Source organism: Neolamprologus multifasciatus, chromosome 12 (assembly GCF_963576455.1).
Source record: "Neolamprologus multifasciatus chromosome 12, fNeoMul1.2, whole genome shotgun sequence".
Lineage (NCBI taxonomy): Eukaryota > Metazoa > Chordata > Actinopteri > Cichliformes > Cichlidae > Neolamprologus > Neolamprologus multifasciatus.
This window is the reverse complement of record NC_140450.1, coordinates 25,204,843-25,219,927: the sequence shown is the minus strand read 5'-3', so window position 1 is coordinate 25,219,927 and position 15,085 is coordinate 25,204,843. Positions and strand designations below refer to the sequence as shown.

Sequence of the window (15,085 nt, the reverse complement as noted above, 5' to 3'; positions counted from 1 at the left end):
TCTTCTACGGCTTCCAAAATGCTGAATGGTTGCTGAACAGTATTAAAAATTGCTTTTTGATACCTCTAGTTTAGGTTGCCACTTTTTCTCTTTACCTAATCGGGCCACTTAACAGGTGATTAGTTCAAGGAGCCTCTGCAGCCGTCTGCCCCACACAAACAAGGGATCTTTGTTTCCTCAATGGGAAACTTGTAGTCATATGTAATCTCTTCATTGATGTTTATAGGCTGGCGGGAGTATATGACTATCTTCTTCTGAGACTCCACTGTGATGATCTTTGCGTAGCAGTTAGGCTGTAAGACAAAAATAAATAAATAAACCCCACAAACCTTTTAATGGGAATACTTTATGTGGAATCACTTTCATCTCTAACCACAGCACTGCAGGTTTTTACTCACATTGCAGCTGTGGTTGATAAACCTGGCTAAGTTCCCACATTTGGTAGCATCAATGATGGTGTCCTGATCCACCCGAAACAAATAGCTGCTTCCAATGCCCTCCTCCTCGTATCTCTGCTCCCTCATGTCAGCAATGACCTGAGGAGAAAGAAAACAGATGTGGCTTTCCATCTATGCGAGGGTTGTTTATCACAGTTACTCTACATGCATGGATGGAAACCACCCAGCACGACCCGAGGCCCCCAGTGGACCGGTGGACTAATTTAGAGAAACAGGGGAAAAGGGGTTTGTTTAAAAGTGCATGTTAGTTTGCATCAGAATTACCTGTCGGATGATTTGGCCCACATATTCAATCACCATCTCGTCTGCAGCAATAGGCTCCATGGCAAACAGGCCCCACTCGTGGATGTAACTCCTGCTGAAACGAATCCTCTTCCTTCGGAACTGACAGACGATATAGCATGGGTTTGGACTGTCGCTCAAATGAGACAGTTCTGTGCAAAAATCTCGAGTCACCCTCATTACTCTATATTTTGCTTTGTGAATTTGAAAGCCAATGAATAGTAAAGTCAATTTTTTATTTGGATACTGGCTGGTTTTTCAGTCACTTTCAGCACAATCCTTGTGCTTAACCATTTTCAGAGGATTTTTTTTATTTGTTTGTTTGGTTTAAATTGTATTTTAGGCACTTTGTTTCCATTGGCTCTATAGCCATCAGTAGAGTGCAAAAGAAGAAGCTGCACCTTATTTAAAGTTAAACTATTTAAAACTGATGAAAGAAGAAACAGGAAGAAATCCAACAAGAACCTGACACCTAAAAGATTCAGTTGATCCTGTTTTTCAGTATGCTCATCTTTCCATATATGTTTGCATATGTTTCAATAAATCTCTGCACCTATTTCCCATGTTCCCAGCAAAATATAAAGAAAGGAGAAGTGGCTCAAGACTTAACAAAGTTCAAAAACATACAATAAGTGTGAAATTATTTCTTTCTTTTTTTAGAGTGCAGAACTAATGTTCTGATTTCTTGTCTGCCCAAATAAAATCTAACGGTAAACTCAGTTTTAGACTCCACTGTAGACTTCTTTCAAACTGGGCTTTTACAGTAGTCTGCTGATTGTCACTAACTTCCTGCTAACCTTGAGTTGGTTGAACTTGACCAGGTCACTGTCACAGCTGAAAGAGGACAGCAGCCGGCGCTGTTCACACCTGAAGTCAGACCCAGCTCGCAGTGAAGTGGGTTGCTGAGCTGGAATGCACGTTCCCTGATAAAAAATGTCACAACATTAAATAGATAAATCTTAAACTGGACACAGAAATCCTCACCTTCTGTCCTCCTTTAATACCTGAGCGCTTGTAGACGGAAGCTCCGCAGCCAGCCGCGTGTTGTGCAGATACCTCATTTTATCCTTCCTGCTGATTTTGTAAAAACCTTCACTTCGAGCAGAGCCTGTTCTGTGGTGCGGCTGCCAGGATCTGTGCTCCTCATTCTTCTCTGTAAGGACCTTAGTCAGTGAGCAGCAGTTAAGGATGTGAACAGCAGAGTGATATGCAAAATTCGCAGCTCCATCAGAAAAAACAAAACAAAAAAACATTCTAAGTATGACTTAAAAACAACTTACCTGTTTCCCACAATATAAAGAATCATTTCAACATAAAACACTGTCTGTAAGGATATGAGGATGAGGCATCCAGAGGGTGTCACTGAGCCACCCACAGCCATTATCCTGCACCTGCAGCCTTTCATAGGTGCACTGCAGAAACCTTGCATCTTCTTCATCCAAGCCGTCCTTCCAAACGCTATGAAGGATTTTCCTCTCTTCATAGGGTGAACGCCACCTGTGAGGACGACGTTGAGAGAACAACGGACTGATTCTTTTAAGTGATCTCTCCCAGTGACAGGCTCGCCTTCTCTTCTTCAGCCTCCTCCATCGGTTTAGCCTCAGTAAGATTTTCTCTTTGTCCAACAGCTCAGGCATGTTCTCCAGTCCCTGTAGAGGCTTTGCTCTCACACCTGAACGGATCTGGACATCCCTTCCATCAACGCTGTCACATGAAGAGTCAGAGACGCTGAATGGCGAGGACACTGTGATGGGGGAAACTCTGAAAATGTTATTACATGACAGAGGCACTGACGTTGCCGCCACCTGGGATTTCCTTTTGTGGACTATTGATCTTCTGGGCAGGATAATGTCTCTTCCTGGAGTCTTTGGGGCTGTGATGTATGGACTGCTGGGCAAGAGTGGGATAAGTGGTGGGCTGCTAAGGGGCGGGCTCACTGTGCTAAATTCTAAACCTGCGGTCCCTCTTCCAGGTGTTGCAGGAGCTCTCCCTGAGCTACAATGAGTCCACATACCTCTTTCATCTCTGCCAGGAGTCTTAGGCATCTCCTGGCATAATGGGTATGATGCCATGAGGAGATCAGAGGGAGGTTGAGCGAGTCCATCGCTTGCTGGGGAGAGGGAGAGGACTTCCTCTGAATTCTCACTTTCCAGTCCTGCCACTATTCCCTTGCCTGGTGTTGGTGGTCGTTCCTCCTCCTCTGCAGCAGGAGATGATGGTCTGCTTTTTAAAAGGATGTCAGGGTCACTGTCCACCAAACGGCCAGTAGGAGTGGGAGGCCTCAGGCTTTTTATGTTCTCTGGAGACTCCACTGTCCAATCAGGGCTTTCCATCTCCATATCAAGGCATGGCTCCACTGCTATACAGATTAACAAGGAATTTTCATACATAATTATTTCAAAACCTGATACACAACTTACTCTTGTGTAGTTCTGTTAATTTGTAGCACACTGGAAATTCAGGGAGTATTACAAGATATTGTTACATGAGTGACAATTAAACCACTTTTGATTAACCTGATGACACTAACTTAACAGATCTATTGCTTTACAAGGACATGTAACCTGAGAGTCCTAGAGGTGATGGGGGCAGCAGGTCCTGGGGTTCACTGGTATGGAGCTCCATCATGGCATCGAAGTCGCAGTTGTCTTCGTGGCACGATGTGTACTGGTCCTCCTCCGTTTCCTGCCTTGGGAACAGCTCTGACCAGCCTTGCTGGTCCAGATCCAGCTGAGCACCAGGGGTCAGTGGGGCTGAGGGGGTAAGAGGGGGCTCGAGCTCCACTGAGTCTTCATCTGATGATATAACTATACACTCTTCACTCCCGGCGTCCTCGCTGTCCTCCTCGGCGTCTTCACCTTCAGTGGTCAGGTCAGACAACGTGTCCTCAAAGCCCACTGAGGAGAGCGAATCTGAAGTGTCGCAGTCCGACGTGTGCTCGCTGTCCTCTGAAAAAACCTCTACATTTGAAAAAGAAGCAACACTGTTCAATGTTAAGATATGTGATTTTTAATGAGTGTTCAGTGTTGTATGAGATTTTAACATACCGCTGTCTAAGCACTGCTCTCCGTCACATCGATCCTCCATCTGACTATTTTCTTCCGCAGTATGATTACTGCCATCATCATCATCTTCATCATCACCATGAGCATCTCTGTCAGACTAATCAGAGCACCAGTTATGTAATGCTGTCTCCAGAAGTTTAAACTTTTTAGTTAAAATTTTAATTTTAAGACTAAAAACTGAAAAAGTAAAGGCACCAGACTAAAATATTGACCTCAGGGCATTTTTCTCAATTTCTTATTTGCTATTTCTTTTTTCTTTTCTGTCTCTTCATTTACCAGGATGTGCGGCTCATCCTCATCCAGCACAAAAGCCTTCACTTTGTCTGGTATCGTTTCTTCATCTTGAAGTATCTTATCTTCTTTCCCGGCATCACCACCATCATCATCATCATCATCACTGTCCAGGTCCAGTGGTCTTGCGTGTCTGCGTTTGCCTCTCTCAGACGCCGCTCTCACTATGTCGTCCCCTTTTTTCACCTCTAATGCAACAAGTTAGAATCAGTTAAAGCGACAGTCTGGCACAGAAAGTTAATACACACTGAAATTTGAATTAATCGCACTGACCAGAATGATCGAGAGCAGAACCGGAGTCATTTCCTGTCTCGTCTGATCTTTTCCTTTTTACCTGCGTGGAAATTTCTTTATTTAGGCATCACTTGGCAGTCAAAACCAGCTGTGTTTCAAAAATGTCTCCAGAACAGATTACCTTGAAGGATGGCAGTGGTGGTTTTCTGCTCTGCCCACCAATGTTACTGAGGGGATTTAGGAATTTGTTCCTGTCTTCCACTCTTGCCACTCCACATTTCAGAGGAGACTCTTGTATCTTAAATGAATCAACTGAGTTATAAGACCCACTGGCTCCAAACAACTACTCCCATTAAAAGACATGCAAAATGTTTTGTTAATGTGCCCACTATAAGAGACAATAAAGTATGTGAAAAAGGTTTTACCTTTGCCTTCTTCTCCTGACACTCCCACCAGTCTTCAAATGCCTTGAAAGCGACCCCTTCAATCATTCTACGTGTAATGTCCTTCTTTATGATTGACTTCAGTTCATCCATAAGGATATCTAAAACTTTTTCTGTCGTGATCTTGTGGGGATTTGCCTGCACAGGTGGGTAGAGTGGTGGTGGCACAAAGGGGTTAAACCTTGGAAAAGGAGGTGCAGGCCAGAGAGGAGGAGGAAGAGGAGGAGGAGGAGGGAATGGCAACGGTGGACCGCCATGCCTTGGAGGATTCCCCTTATCCAAATGACACCCTGTCTGTATAGGTAAAGGGAACATGTGCACAGGAGGTGGAACAGAGGGTGGTGCTATCAAAGATGGAGGGGGTCTCAGGAAAGTTGGTGGAGGAGGAATTGGAGTAGGAGGTGGGATGGGGGGAGGAGGAATGGGGATGGCAGCTTTGTGGCCCAGAGGTGGCATCCATCCTGGAGGAGGGATCGGGATGGTGCCATCTGGCAGGCGAGGTGGAACAGGTGGAAGAGAGGGGGGAAATCGAGGAATGGGGAAAAGGAAAGGGGGTGCTGGGGGTTGGGAGAATCCAGCTGTAACAGTGGAAAGAGCTTTCAGGGTAAGATGCTGAGCGGTGGAACTGGAAGAACAACCGGATGGAGGATCGGGCAGAAAGAGGTCTTCTGCTGGTGTCACAGCTTCAAACTGTCTGTTATTTGAGGATTTCTTCTCCTGATGTGCTGCACAGTGTTCCTGAATAAGACAGAAACAATAATAATTTGAGTGGTTGATTAATATCACACCATTAACATTTTTACATAGTAACAATAGGGTAAATTCTACCTTTATTATCACTGCAATATATCCAGATAGATTACCTTTGGGCCTGACGATGACTGGACCCTCTCTGCATCTTCTTCATTGTTTATGTGTGTTAAGCTTTCTGAATAAGCATCAGACGGACAGGGAGACTGGGAACTTCTTGTAAGAAATGAAACAGCTCGAGTAGTTTCGTCCTCCTCATTTTCATCCACAGCATCATTGTGGGAGTACTGGTGGCCGCTTGTGGGGGATTCACAAGACAGTGGGGTACAAAACTGTGAGTCATCCGAGGAAGAGACCTTAAGAGGTGAGCCAGGTGAAGCCGGGCTCTCTTGAGAGGATGGATCGGTCTCAGAGGTCTTTCCATGAAAGCATAAGGGGTCAGTGATCTGGCTGTTTATCAGCAAACTTTCAATTCGGGAGTCTAGACTTGAAACAGCTGCCTCTGGCTGTTGGTTATGAAATGGAGAAGCTGTTCTAGTTTGCAGGTCAGCTGAGAGATCCACAGTCAGGATGTCACGAGAGTTGCCATTCAGAGGTGAAGATGCATAACTTGTGTTAACCACATCTTCAGTCTCCTGAAAAGGGGAGGTGAGACTAAAGGGAGCCTCGTCACTATTTTTAGAGGAGGTTTGTGCACTGGGACTCCACAATGCAAGCTGCTGGCTGCTAGTTTGTGTTTTGGTTAAGAGGGGATGTGGTGGCTGTGGCTGGAACTGCTTCAGAATGATGCTAACATTTGAGATGTGGCTAAGTCCCCTGTGCTGTCGTCTACGACGGCAGAGCTCTTGTCTTAAAGGTTTGTGAACACTATAGGCGGAGGGTTCCCCTTGGAGGACGGGAGTCGCCTGAAGACTGGAATAGCAAGAGTCGTGGGAGGAGAGAGGAGTCGCAGGCAAGCAGGGAGTCCGGGGGGTTCCCTGAGAACGTGGTGTAAGCCCAAAGCTGCAAGGTGTGTCTTGACAAATACTGGAGTAGGCTGTGTCCAGAGAAAGGGGCGTAGCAATGCTGGTGGGGCTGCAGACACTTCCCAGCTGCTGTGTGGCCGAGCTTCCCTGCAAGATGTTGATAATGAAGTAAAAAAAAGGGGAAAACAATTAACAAATACATTCATATTTAACAGCTGTAATACAAATATTAAAGATAAAATCTTTTCATGGGTCGAATCATTATGAGGAACTTTTAATAAATTTAAATGTTCACCAGCAAACTGTCAACTAAGCCCTGAAGAGCCCGTTCGCTGCTGCCCACCGGCAACGTCCAAGGTGTATACAGCCCACTTAACAAGAGCTGGAGATATCGAGCTCTATTTTCCCCTGAGAAGGAGCACATTCTAGTTAATCAGCATATTCAACACTTACATTTACACCTCGGCACACACACAGAGAAAAAGTAAAGTTTACCCTTTGGATCAAGTTCCACATGAATAATATTTCCCATCACTGATGTCTCATGCAGGTGCTGGACAGCGTCTCTTGCAGCCCTTACTGTATCAAATGTGACCTTTGCGATACCTAAATGCTTCTTGTTTTGGGGATTGTAAAATATCTCCACCTCTTCCATGTTCCCATATTTTTTGCACATATCAGTCAAGAAAGTCTCATTCACGTTGTCGTTGAGCTTAGAAAATGTCACTTCTTTTGGAGGAACGGGAGCCACGTACCATTCATCAATCTGGAGACACACGGGAAAACAAGAAATGGGCTATTAGTTGTTTTTAAAGCACGATTATTTAAAATAGGATGTCTGTATTATTACAGTCGTTTTAACAGTTACCTTAAATTTGGGAACCACGAAGTCAGTCTTGATACACCTGCTCCACAGGCGGCAGATGCGCGGATCTCTGACTGTGATCACAGGAAGTAGACCTAGGTCCTCAACCTGGCAGAGAAGACCCTCGTTATCATTATTATTATAATAGATATAATACATATGCTGACATCACCTATGTGGAGAGGCGGACAGGTGCTCACCGGCAGGTTAAAGTATTGTCCATCATAACGATACACTTTGTACAGCCCGTTCGTCAGCGCAGGATCTATAACCAGCTTGCAACTTCTCCAGTGTAGAGGCTGTCTCTCGCTCTCAGTACTTTGTTTTTCGCTTTCCATTACATTCGTCAAAACCTTAAAAAACAAACCAAACAAACAACAACAGTTACTTCCAGTTTGCTCGTTTTGTGCCACACTGTCAGCTAGCTACATTGCAGCTCCGCGAGAGGTTAACACACCCCAACAGGTGATGGAGAGCATCACCTGTAACCTTATCCTCGGGAAAAAAGATAACAGGTGGTGGTAGGAAACACAGAAATACTCGAAGGTTAGTCTTACAAAAGATTTGTTTCTTTAAATCTTACTTACCTGTGCCAAAGTTGTATCCTTTGAAGGAGCAACATTGTGGAAAAACAGCTGGGATTTATTTTTCTGTGTTTTCACGGATCGTCGCTAAGGTTGGATAATGATCCATCCGCCAGTCGACGGAGAGGAAAAAATAGATCCTTAACAAGGCGGAAGAACACCTAAGGTGGGTTAACAGGTGAGGTATATATAGGCACCTTTGGGACCTTTATTAGACATTAATAATCCAAAGACTGGTCGAATATTTGTGCTAAGCTTGTGGCTGAGTAAAATACGATTTACATACTAAACATGTTATGGCCACATGCTGGTAGCCTGCAATAAAATAAAAGGCAGCTGCTACGTTTGATATTATACAGTACATGGATCAGTACAGTAAAAATGAAAAAAATAAATAAATAAACGAAGGATACACCTTTTTATTAAAAAAAATGAAGTGACATGTGCAGGTATTAATATAAAAACATGTATTTCCTGGTCATTGTCTCTGGATAATGTCTACATTATATGCAGTGCAGGATCAGGCTTTGTTTTTTTGTTTTACAGAGTCAGGTAAGATAGCCTACTGCACCGTTGATTACATAATTGCAGCATTTTCATTACTTTCAACTCAAAGTTGGAATAAATACTAAATAATAACAGCCAACAAAATAATAAATTAATAATATTGATATTCTTATGGGATTAAGGTGTTATCCTTTACTTACACGTCACCTTCTAAACCAAGCATTTATAAGGTATTTATAAGTGATGTCTTTATGGTTTGCCGTTTGCAGTCGGTGCTTCTTTAACATACCGCAGTTTTAAAATGTACACTTTTTATTTTATTTGTGCCATCTTGTGTTGTAGCACTTCTTAAATGGGGTGACCAAAATACTTGTCAGTTGCAAAGTACACCTGCACAAATCCAAGATAAAGGTCAGATTGAAAAGCACATTACCTTAACAGTGGTTACTATTACTGTTGCTAGTTAATATTATTAGTTTGTAACTATAGTATCAGGTAACCCATTTTTATGATTCACAGGTCATTTGTGGGAATAAAACTCTTGAGTGGGAAAATGGAGAGAGGAGGAACCAAGCCTGTGCTGCACTCAGAGATTTCTGCCAACTATGAAACCATGCACAACTTCTGCAGAAAAGCAACAAAAAAAGTGCTAATGGTCTCAAAGAATGCAGACAAAAGTGAGCAAGGGGGGGGGGGGGATTTCTCTGTCTTGGCTTCAGCAGTCTGGCACTGTAAGCTCCACTCATCCTCCATTTTTGGACATTTCCTGTGTGGTTTCCCTTTAGATGTTGTAATTTTGACAGATTAAAATGTTTCCTCATGTATTCCTGTTTTATACATCCACATGGCTACACAGACAACACTGAACACACAATTAAAGAAATAATGAGAACAAATCTTTTTTTTTATTTTGCAAACTGGCAAAAAAAAAAAAAACCCAAAACCAACATCCTGATAATTCTCAACACTTCATGAAGCTTCAAGCTTTTTCATGAGCTGTCAACGGCACGCATAAGCAAAAGTTACTATGTTCACTTCAAAGTTGTACACTGACAAAAGCAGTTTTTACACACACACACACACACACACACACACACACACACACACACACACACACACATATATATATAATGCAGAAAAATTAACCACAGTGACCACCTTCACCTGCATTGCTGTGTTTTTAAAGCAGGCACAAGTGGTAATTCCCATCTTACATGTTTCACGGAGCGAGTGTGCACCATTTACCGAAATAAAATAGACTTAACTCCCAATAAAACAACAACAACAAAAACAGCAAATTCAACTTAAGAAAAGAAAAACATCAACACCATTTTACTGAACTGTCTGTGAACCATTCCCAACAGTCTTTGGTTTCTGCTACGTGTCACACAGATTTTATCACCCGGTCAGGACAATTTGAATGCAAATGTGGTCTACAGTTACTGCAGTCCCATGACTCAGTATAAACCATGTCCACAGATTGCATGTTAACAATGAAACAGTGTTACATTGATAGAAACACAGCATTTCAAGCACCAGTAAATTTAAAAAAAAAAAAAAAAAACATAATTTTTCCCAAAGAGGGGAAAAAAAGTTTTCTCCAATATTTTAAATCATGTTGTGAAAGAAGATACTATGTGTACAATGTCCTGAAATTACATTTCTGTCGTGACACTATTCTACATATTAATATTACAGTAAAAACTACAAAGAAAGTGACCAAACCCGTGTAAAACAATAAAGCAGTACAGTACATAGCGCACTTAAATACATCTATGACCCAAACAGAGTGAACATGCTCAATGCTAAAAGCTAACCCAAGTAAAGAACAAACACTCAATATTTTCATGCAACGTAACATTGTAATAACACATTCAAAAACACTTTTTTGAAACCAGTGGCCACCTGTGGATTTTACAGTATATTGCAAGAGTCATATAACATGAAGCAAATATCCATGTTACAAAGGGATAACACATTTATTTCTACTCAAATATCCGTACTGCAATAACACACTCCTGAACGCAGACTGGTTAAAAGCACACACTGACACATGTTCTTTTCCATCAGATTGCACACAAATACTGTTGGTTTATATTGTACTCTTCTTTATCAAAGACTTACAGAGCTCCCAAGGATTATGAAAACAGCAACTTTTAAATTAAAAAGTAAGAAAAGTTTGACTCAAAAGTATATGTAAGAGTGGCAAACTAAAAAAGCCACTAAGGTTTGGCTTGGAGATATTTCTACAGAAAGCCTAATTTGGTAAACATTAGGCTTTACCAAATTAGGTATTGACGACTAAGTAAGGTCAGTCAGTCAAGAACCAGAAAACCTGTAGGTAAATGCAACAGTAGGCTGGAGTTTTACAGTATACACAGAGAGCACAAAAGAACCCGAGTGTGCTGCTCAGATCAATTTAGTACAATACAAACAGGAAACTGATGAAATTTTAGAACTGGGTAACAACAGAGTTCCCAGATTTCATTTCAGTAAAAATTTAAACAAATTCCTGAACATGTTGAGTCATATTACAAACTTCCTCGTTTTTAGCCCATCTTACTCCGATCAACAGTTTTCTGTTGCTGTTATAACTTAAGAGAACTTAGTTTCTGTATTTTTCTCACATGAACTCAGTATTTGATGTAAAAAGCTAAACACGTTAGGGGATCATCCCAAAGCATTGAAATGCTCATGTGAAGATCTTTAGAAAGTCCTATTCTATTAGTGTTAATCTATGGTAGCCTAAAAGGTCGTCCTTTAAGGCTACCATAGACTAACTTATGATGATACTGATGATGATGTTTTCAGCTGAGAGCCAAGCATTTACAAAGAAACTACAAAGAGTAAAATTACCAGATAATTTAGTCAGCATGCAGTATCAAAGAAATGTACAGTAGAAGAAGATTTCTAAAAACAAGCATCTGGATAAAGTGAAAATAGAGGTTCTACTCTGGTTTTGCTGAAAGTCCCTGCTGTTGTCTGCGTGTACTCAGGGAAAATGGACAGCGGTCTTCAGGTCGTCGTTCTCAGCCCTGTGCTCCAGCTGGTTCTGGAGCCGAATGACCTGCTCCAGCTCTCTGATCTGTCTGTCCGTTTTATGACTGACGAGCGTGCGGTAAAAGTGGACAGCGAACATGATAAAAACGAGTCCAAATGGCACCATGATGCAGGTGGAAGCTATGGCCGCAGCCACGCCAGGACTTATGGTGTCATTTTTCTCGTCTGCGTTGCTTTTGAGGGGTAAGAACTTCACCCAGCACAAGAGCACCACCTCCGTCAGGAAGAGGAGGGTACCGATAACTGTGGAGAAAGCCCAGGCCAGTTCTATGTGGCGGTGCATGCGCTCATGGGGAGATTCGTTGACAGAGTTGAGGTTGTGAACATTGCTGACAGCCTCCAGGTTGGGCAGGATGCAGGTGCTGATCATGAGGGCAAAGAGGTGCACTGCAACCAGAACGGTGGTACAGGCGCTGAAGGCTATCAGCAGCCCTGGAGGGTACTCGTAATCCCGCTCCAGCTGTACCTCCACCATGGCAACCTGTGAATATCAAAAAGGAAACAGCACCGTTAGGTGAAAAAGAGATAGTAGCTGACTACTAAGAGGAATCAGAGTTCTTGACCTGAGAGAAAAATGTTTGTAACAAATTAGGAAGTGCTGGAATTAAACCAGAGTGTCACAGTTTGCACAAATAACCGGAAAAAAGGTGAATACCCCACTAAAAGTCTATTCTGTCAAACCTAATATTGAGACAGAGAGACAGACAGAGTAATCCTTTATGCTGCATAGCTTAAACTTACTCGACCCAGGCGACATCAATAACACATTTGCTACGGCTGTTATATATACACAACCACTATAAATATAGTACTGCTTTTCACAAAAGAATCCCAGGCCACCCAAGAGTATCTTGTGTGTACAGGTACATTTTATAAACAGAACTGTTTACAAGTGTTCTGGTATTTTTGAATACCTGTGGAGCTTCTTACTGCAGATGCATCCCTGGCCAAGAGTTAATGTACATCATAATTTTTGCATCAGGAAGGGGGAAAGAAGCTTCTTCTATATGTTAGGCTTTTAGTTTTACAAAAACCATTTGTTGATTCATTGTAACTGCATGTCGTTAAATTAAAAACAAACATTTGGTGGCACTATAGGCTATTATTTTCAAAACTTTTCGTGTGTTATTTTTTTTCTTGTTTCTTATGTATTTTAACGCTCCTCCGCGGACTACTTATTAAAGCGGAAGATAAACCTGGACTTTTAGGGGTGGCGCAGGCGAGCCCCCACTAAATTTCCACGAAGTTTTGCTCTCAGTGCGCAGGTATTACAGTCCCGCAATGTGGGACGTGCAATGGAAGCCAAATATGACTTTAACAAGCCTACACTAGTAACCCGTAGACTTCCAGTAAACAAAACGGTCGTTTATGCTAAGTATCAGTGCACCGTAGCTATCATTAGGCCTGTAACACGGTCACGGTCCTTCAAAACTAAATAAATAAATTGTGCCTCACGTAAACTATCTGCAGCGTCAAATTAAAATGTAACTTACCATTGCGAAGCCCGACAAGAGAGCCGAAGTGCGACTGGTTGCTTTCAGTTTGGCTCGGCTCAAGTAGAGTTTTCTCCAGGACAGAGCCTGCATTGAGTGCTCGTTCAGGCTCATTGCGAAGTAATTTTTGTTATGAATATATCGTTACAAACTGGTATGAGCAGGACGGTGCTCGATGACACGTGAAATTCGCGCGCGGGGAAGGCTGTTCCAGGGGGATCCAACATCTAACTACAGCAGAAAATAAAGATAGGAAACTTTAGCAAAAAAAAAAAAGTTTTCCCTCAACAGCTGACCGACTGTCAGAGTCTATCAGGAAACAAGATACCCACAATCCAACGCACCGCAGAGGCGCTGCCGGCTGCTGCAGATCGCCGCCCTGTGTTTAGCGCCGTGCGATTCTGCAAACTGTGATATCGATCAAATACCAAGTAAACACGGGGACAATATTGCCGAAACAGATATGATAATTTTACTCGATAAAGAAAGCGTATGTAGGGGAGAGCAGTGTCTCATGACTTATGAGACGAATCATCCAGTTCTGAACGTACTGGGCTAAAATCACTGTGGTTAAGGCAACAAAACACACCTTTCAGCTTTTCGTGTATTTTAAAACTAGTTTTTTTCATGGAGATTGTAAAGAAGAGGACTCCCTTACTACTATTTATATTATAATTTGTATTGCATTTTAGGACCTTTTACTTTATTAAAAGCACCTTATCTAGCACTTTATTTAGCATTGCACTTTAAACATAGATTTTGCACATGAAGAACATTTGCACACAGGAAGTTTAATTATTTATTGAATATTTATTGTGTATTTTAAAATCAGTTGATCGCCTTTGTTCCAGGTCCTGCACAGCTGCTCCTCATCAAGAAATGTGGTGGTTGTTTGTGAGGAGAAAGAAATTGTGATTGAGAGAAAATAAGGTTTAACAGTAAGGAAAATTAACGTGCGTGTGAAAATTAAGCAGTAAAAGTGGTGCAAAGAAGTGACAAAGATGTGATTACTCACCTTTCTTTCCTGTGTCCTCTTCAGGGTGTTTGGGCAAATGTTGTCCCGGGGGTCCAGACACTATTTAAAAGGTCCGGAAGAGGCCATGGGTTAAGGGAGTGTGGGGAATCTTTTGTGCTTGGGCTTTTTCTTTTTTTTTGGTGTTTTAAATAAGATATAATGTATGTATTAATATGTATTAATGTGAAAGTGTAAATGTATTTATATATTTATTTATTGAAATTTATGTATTGTATAATCAGTGTTGGGGAGTAACGGAATACATGTACCGCCGTTACGTATTTAAAATACAAAATATGAGTAACTGTATTCCGTTACAGTTGGTATTTAGAATACAGTTACTTTGTTGAAATAAATGGATTACACGCGGTACTTTCCTGTTTCATGTTGTGGCGGGTCAGGACTGTTTGGGTTTTGTTTGACAGCTATGTTCTGTTGTTCCAGGCGGCAGCGTTACGGTTGCCATGGTTACAGGGTGACACTCTCTCTCTGCATGTGTCCTGGGTGAGAGAGGCCTTTTTGTTGTTGTTGTGCTAAGCTAATAGGCAAAATGCTACAGGTATAGCTCTAAAGAATGTAGCATCATAGGCAGTGTAGTCCGTGCTGCAGGGAGAATGGACTGCCATGCCCGTTATGTGTCTGTGAGCGAGGGAGGGAGAAAAAGGAAAAGTACAAGCTGTCATCGAGCAAAAAAGGGAGCTGGAAGCATGTAAATATAATAATAACCACTGCAGCCAAGAAGAGTGCCTGACGAGCCCAGTTGTAAGTAAGCTATTAAGACTCGACTGTACACCTTGTTCGTGTTTTCCTCCAAAAACAATAAGTTCTGTTGGAGCAGCCTTTCAACGCCTCTCTCTGTCTGTCGCAAGCAAAGTTGACCCAGACAACAAAGTAAAGCTATTTTTCGGCTATGAGCCCGACACAGAACCCACCGTATTAGCCAGAGGTCCCTTTACTACGGTTCGGAGCCGCGGACCTTCAGTAACAGTAATAAATCACAGCAATAGTACATTCACGTAGTTGTAAACAGCATGATAATATATTAAGTAATCCAAAGTATTCAGAATACGTTA

The 15,085-nt window shown here is 42.1% G+C and overlaps 2 protein-coding genes across 2 annotated transcripts; both read right to left on the bottom strand.

Annotated features, from left to right (window-relative positions):
* Positions 1-60: 60 nt before the first annotated feature.
* Positions 61-9,387, bottom strand: LOC146507100 (histone-lysine N-methyltransferase SETD1B-A-like). The gene is made up of 18 exons (XM_085180812.1): positions 7,941-9,387; positions 7,554-7,706; positions 7,357-7,461; positions 6,984-7,254; positions 6,784-6,896; positions 5,637-6,635; positions 4,756-5,511; positions 4,512-4,628; positions 4,370-4,430; positions 4,082-4,284; positions 3,788-3,902; positions 3,305-3,700; positions 2,077-3,099; positions 1,745-1,911; positions 1,538-1,663; positions 723-842; positions 399-536; positions 61-293 (listed from the first exon to the last, which is right to left on the bottom strand). Exons 2-18 carry the CDS (start codon positions 7,689-7,691, stop codon positions 120-122), a joined length of 5,022 nt encoding a protein of 1,673 aa, XP_085036938.1. The 5' UTR covers positions 7,692-7,706; positions 7,941-9,387; the 3' UTR covers positions 61-119.
* Positions 9,388-9,506: 119 nt separating this feature from the next.
* On the bottom strand, positions 9,507-13,338 carry LOC146507099 (calcium release-activated calcium channel protein 1-like). Its single transcript, XM_085180811.1, has 2 exons — positions 12,998-13,338; positions 9,507-11,985 (listed from the first exon to the last, which is right to left on the bottom strand). The coding sequence occupies exons 1-2, from the start codon at positions 13,109-13,111 to the stop codon at positions 11,437-11,439; spliced, it is 663 nt and encodes a 220-aa protein (XP_085036937.1). The 5' UTR covers positions 13,112-13,338; the 3' UTR covers positions 9,507-11,436.
* Between the last annotated feature and the right edge of the window lie 1,747 nt (positions 13,339-15,085).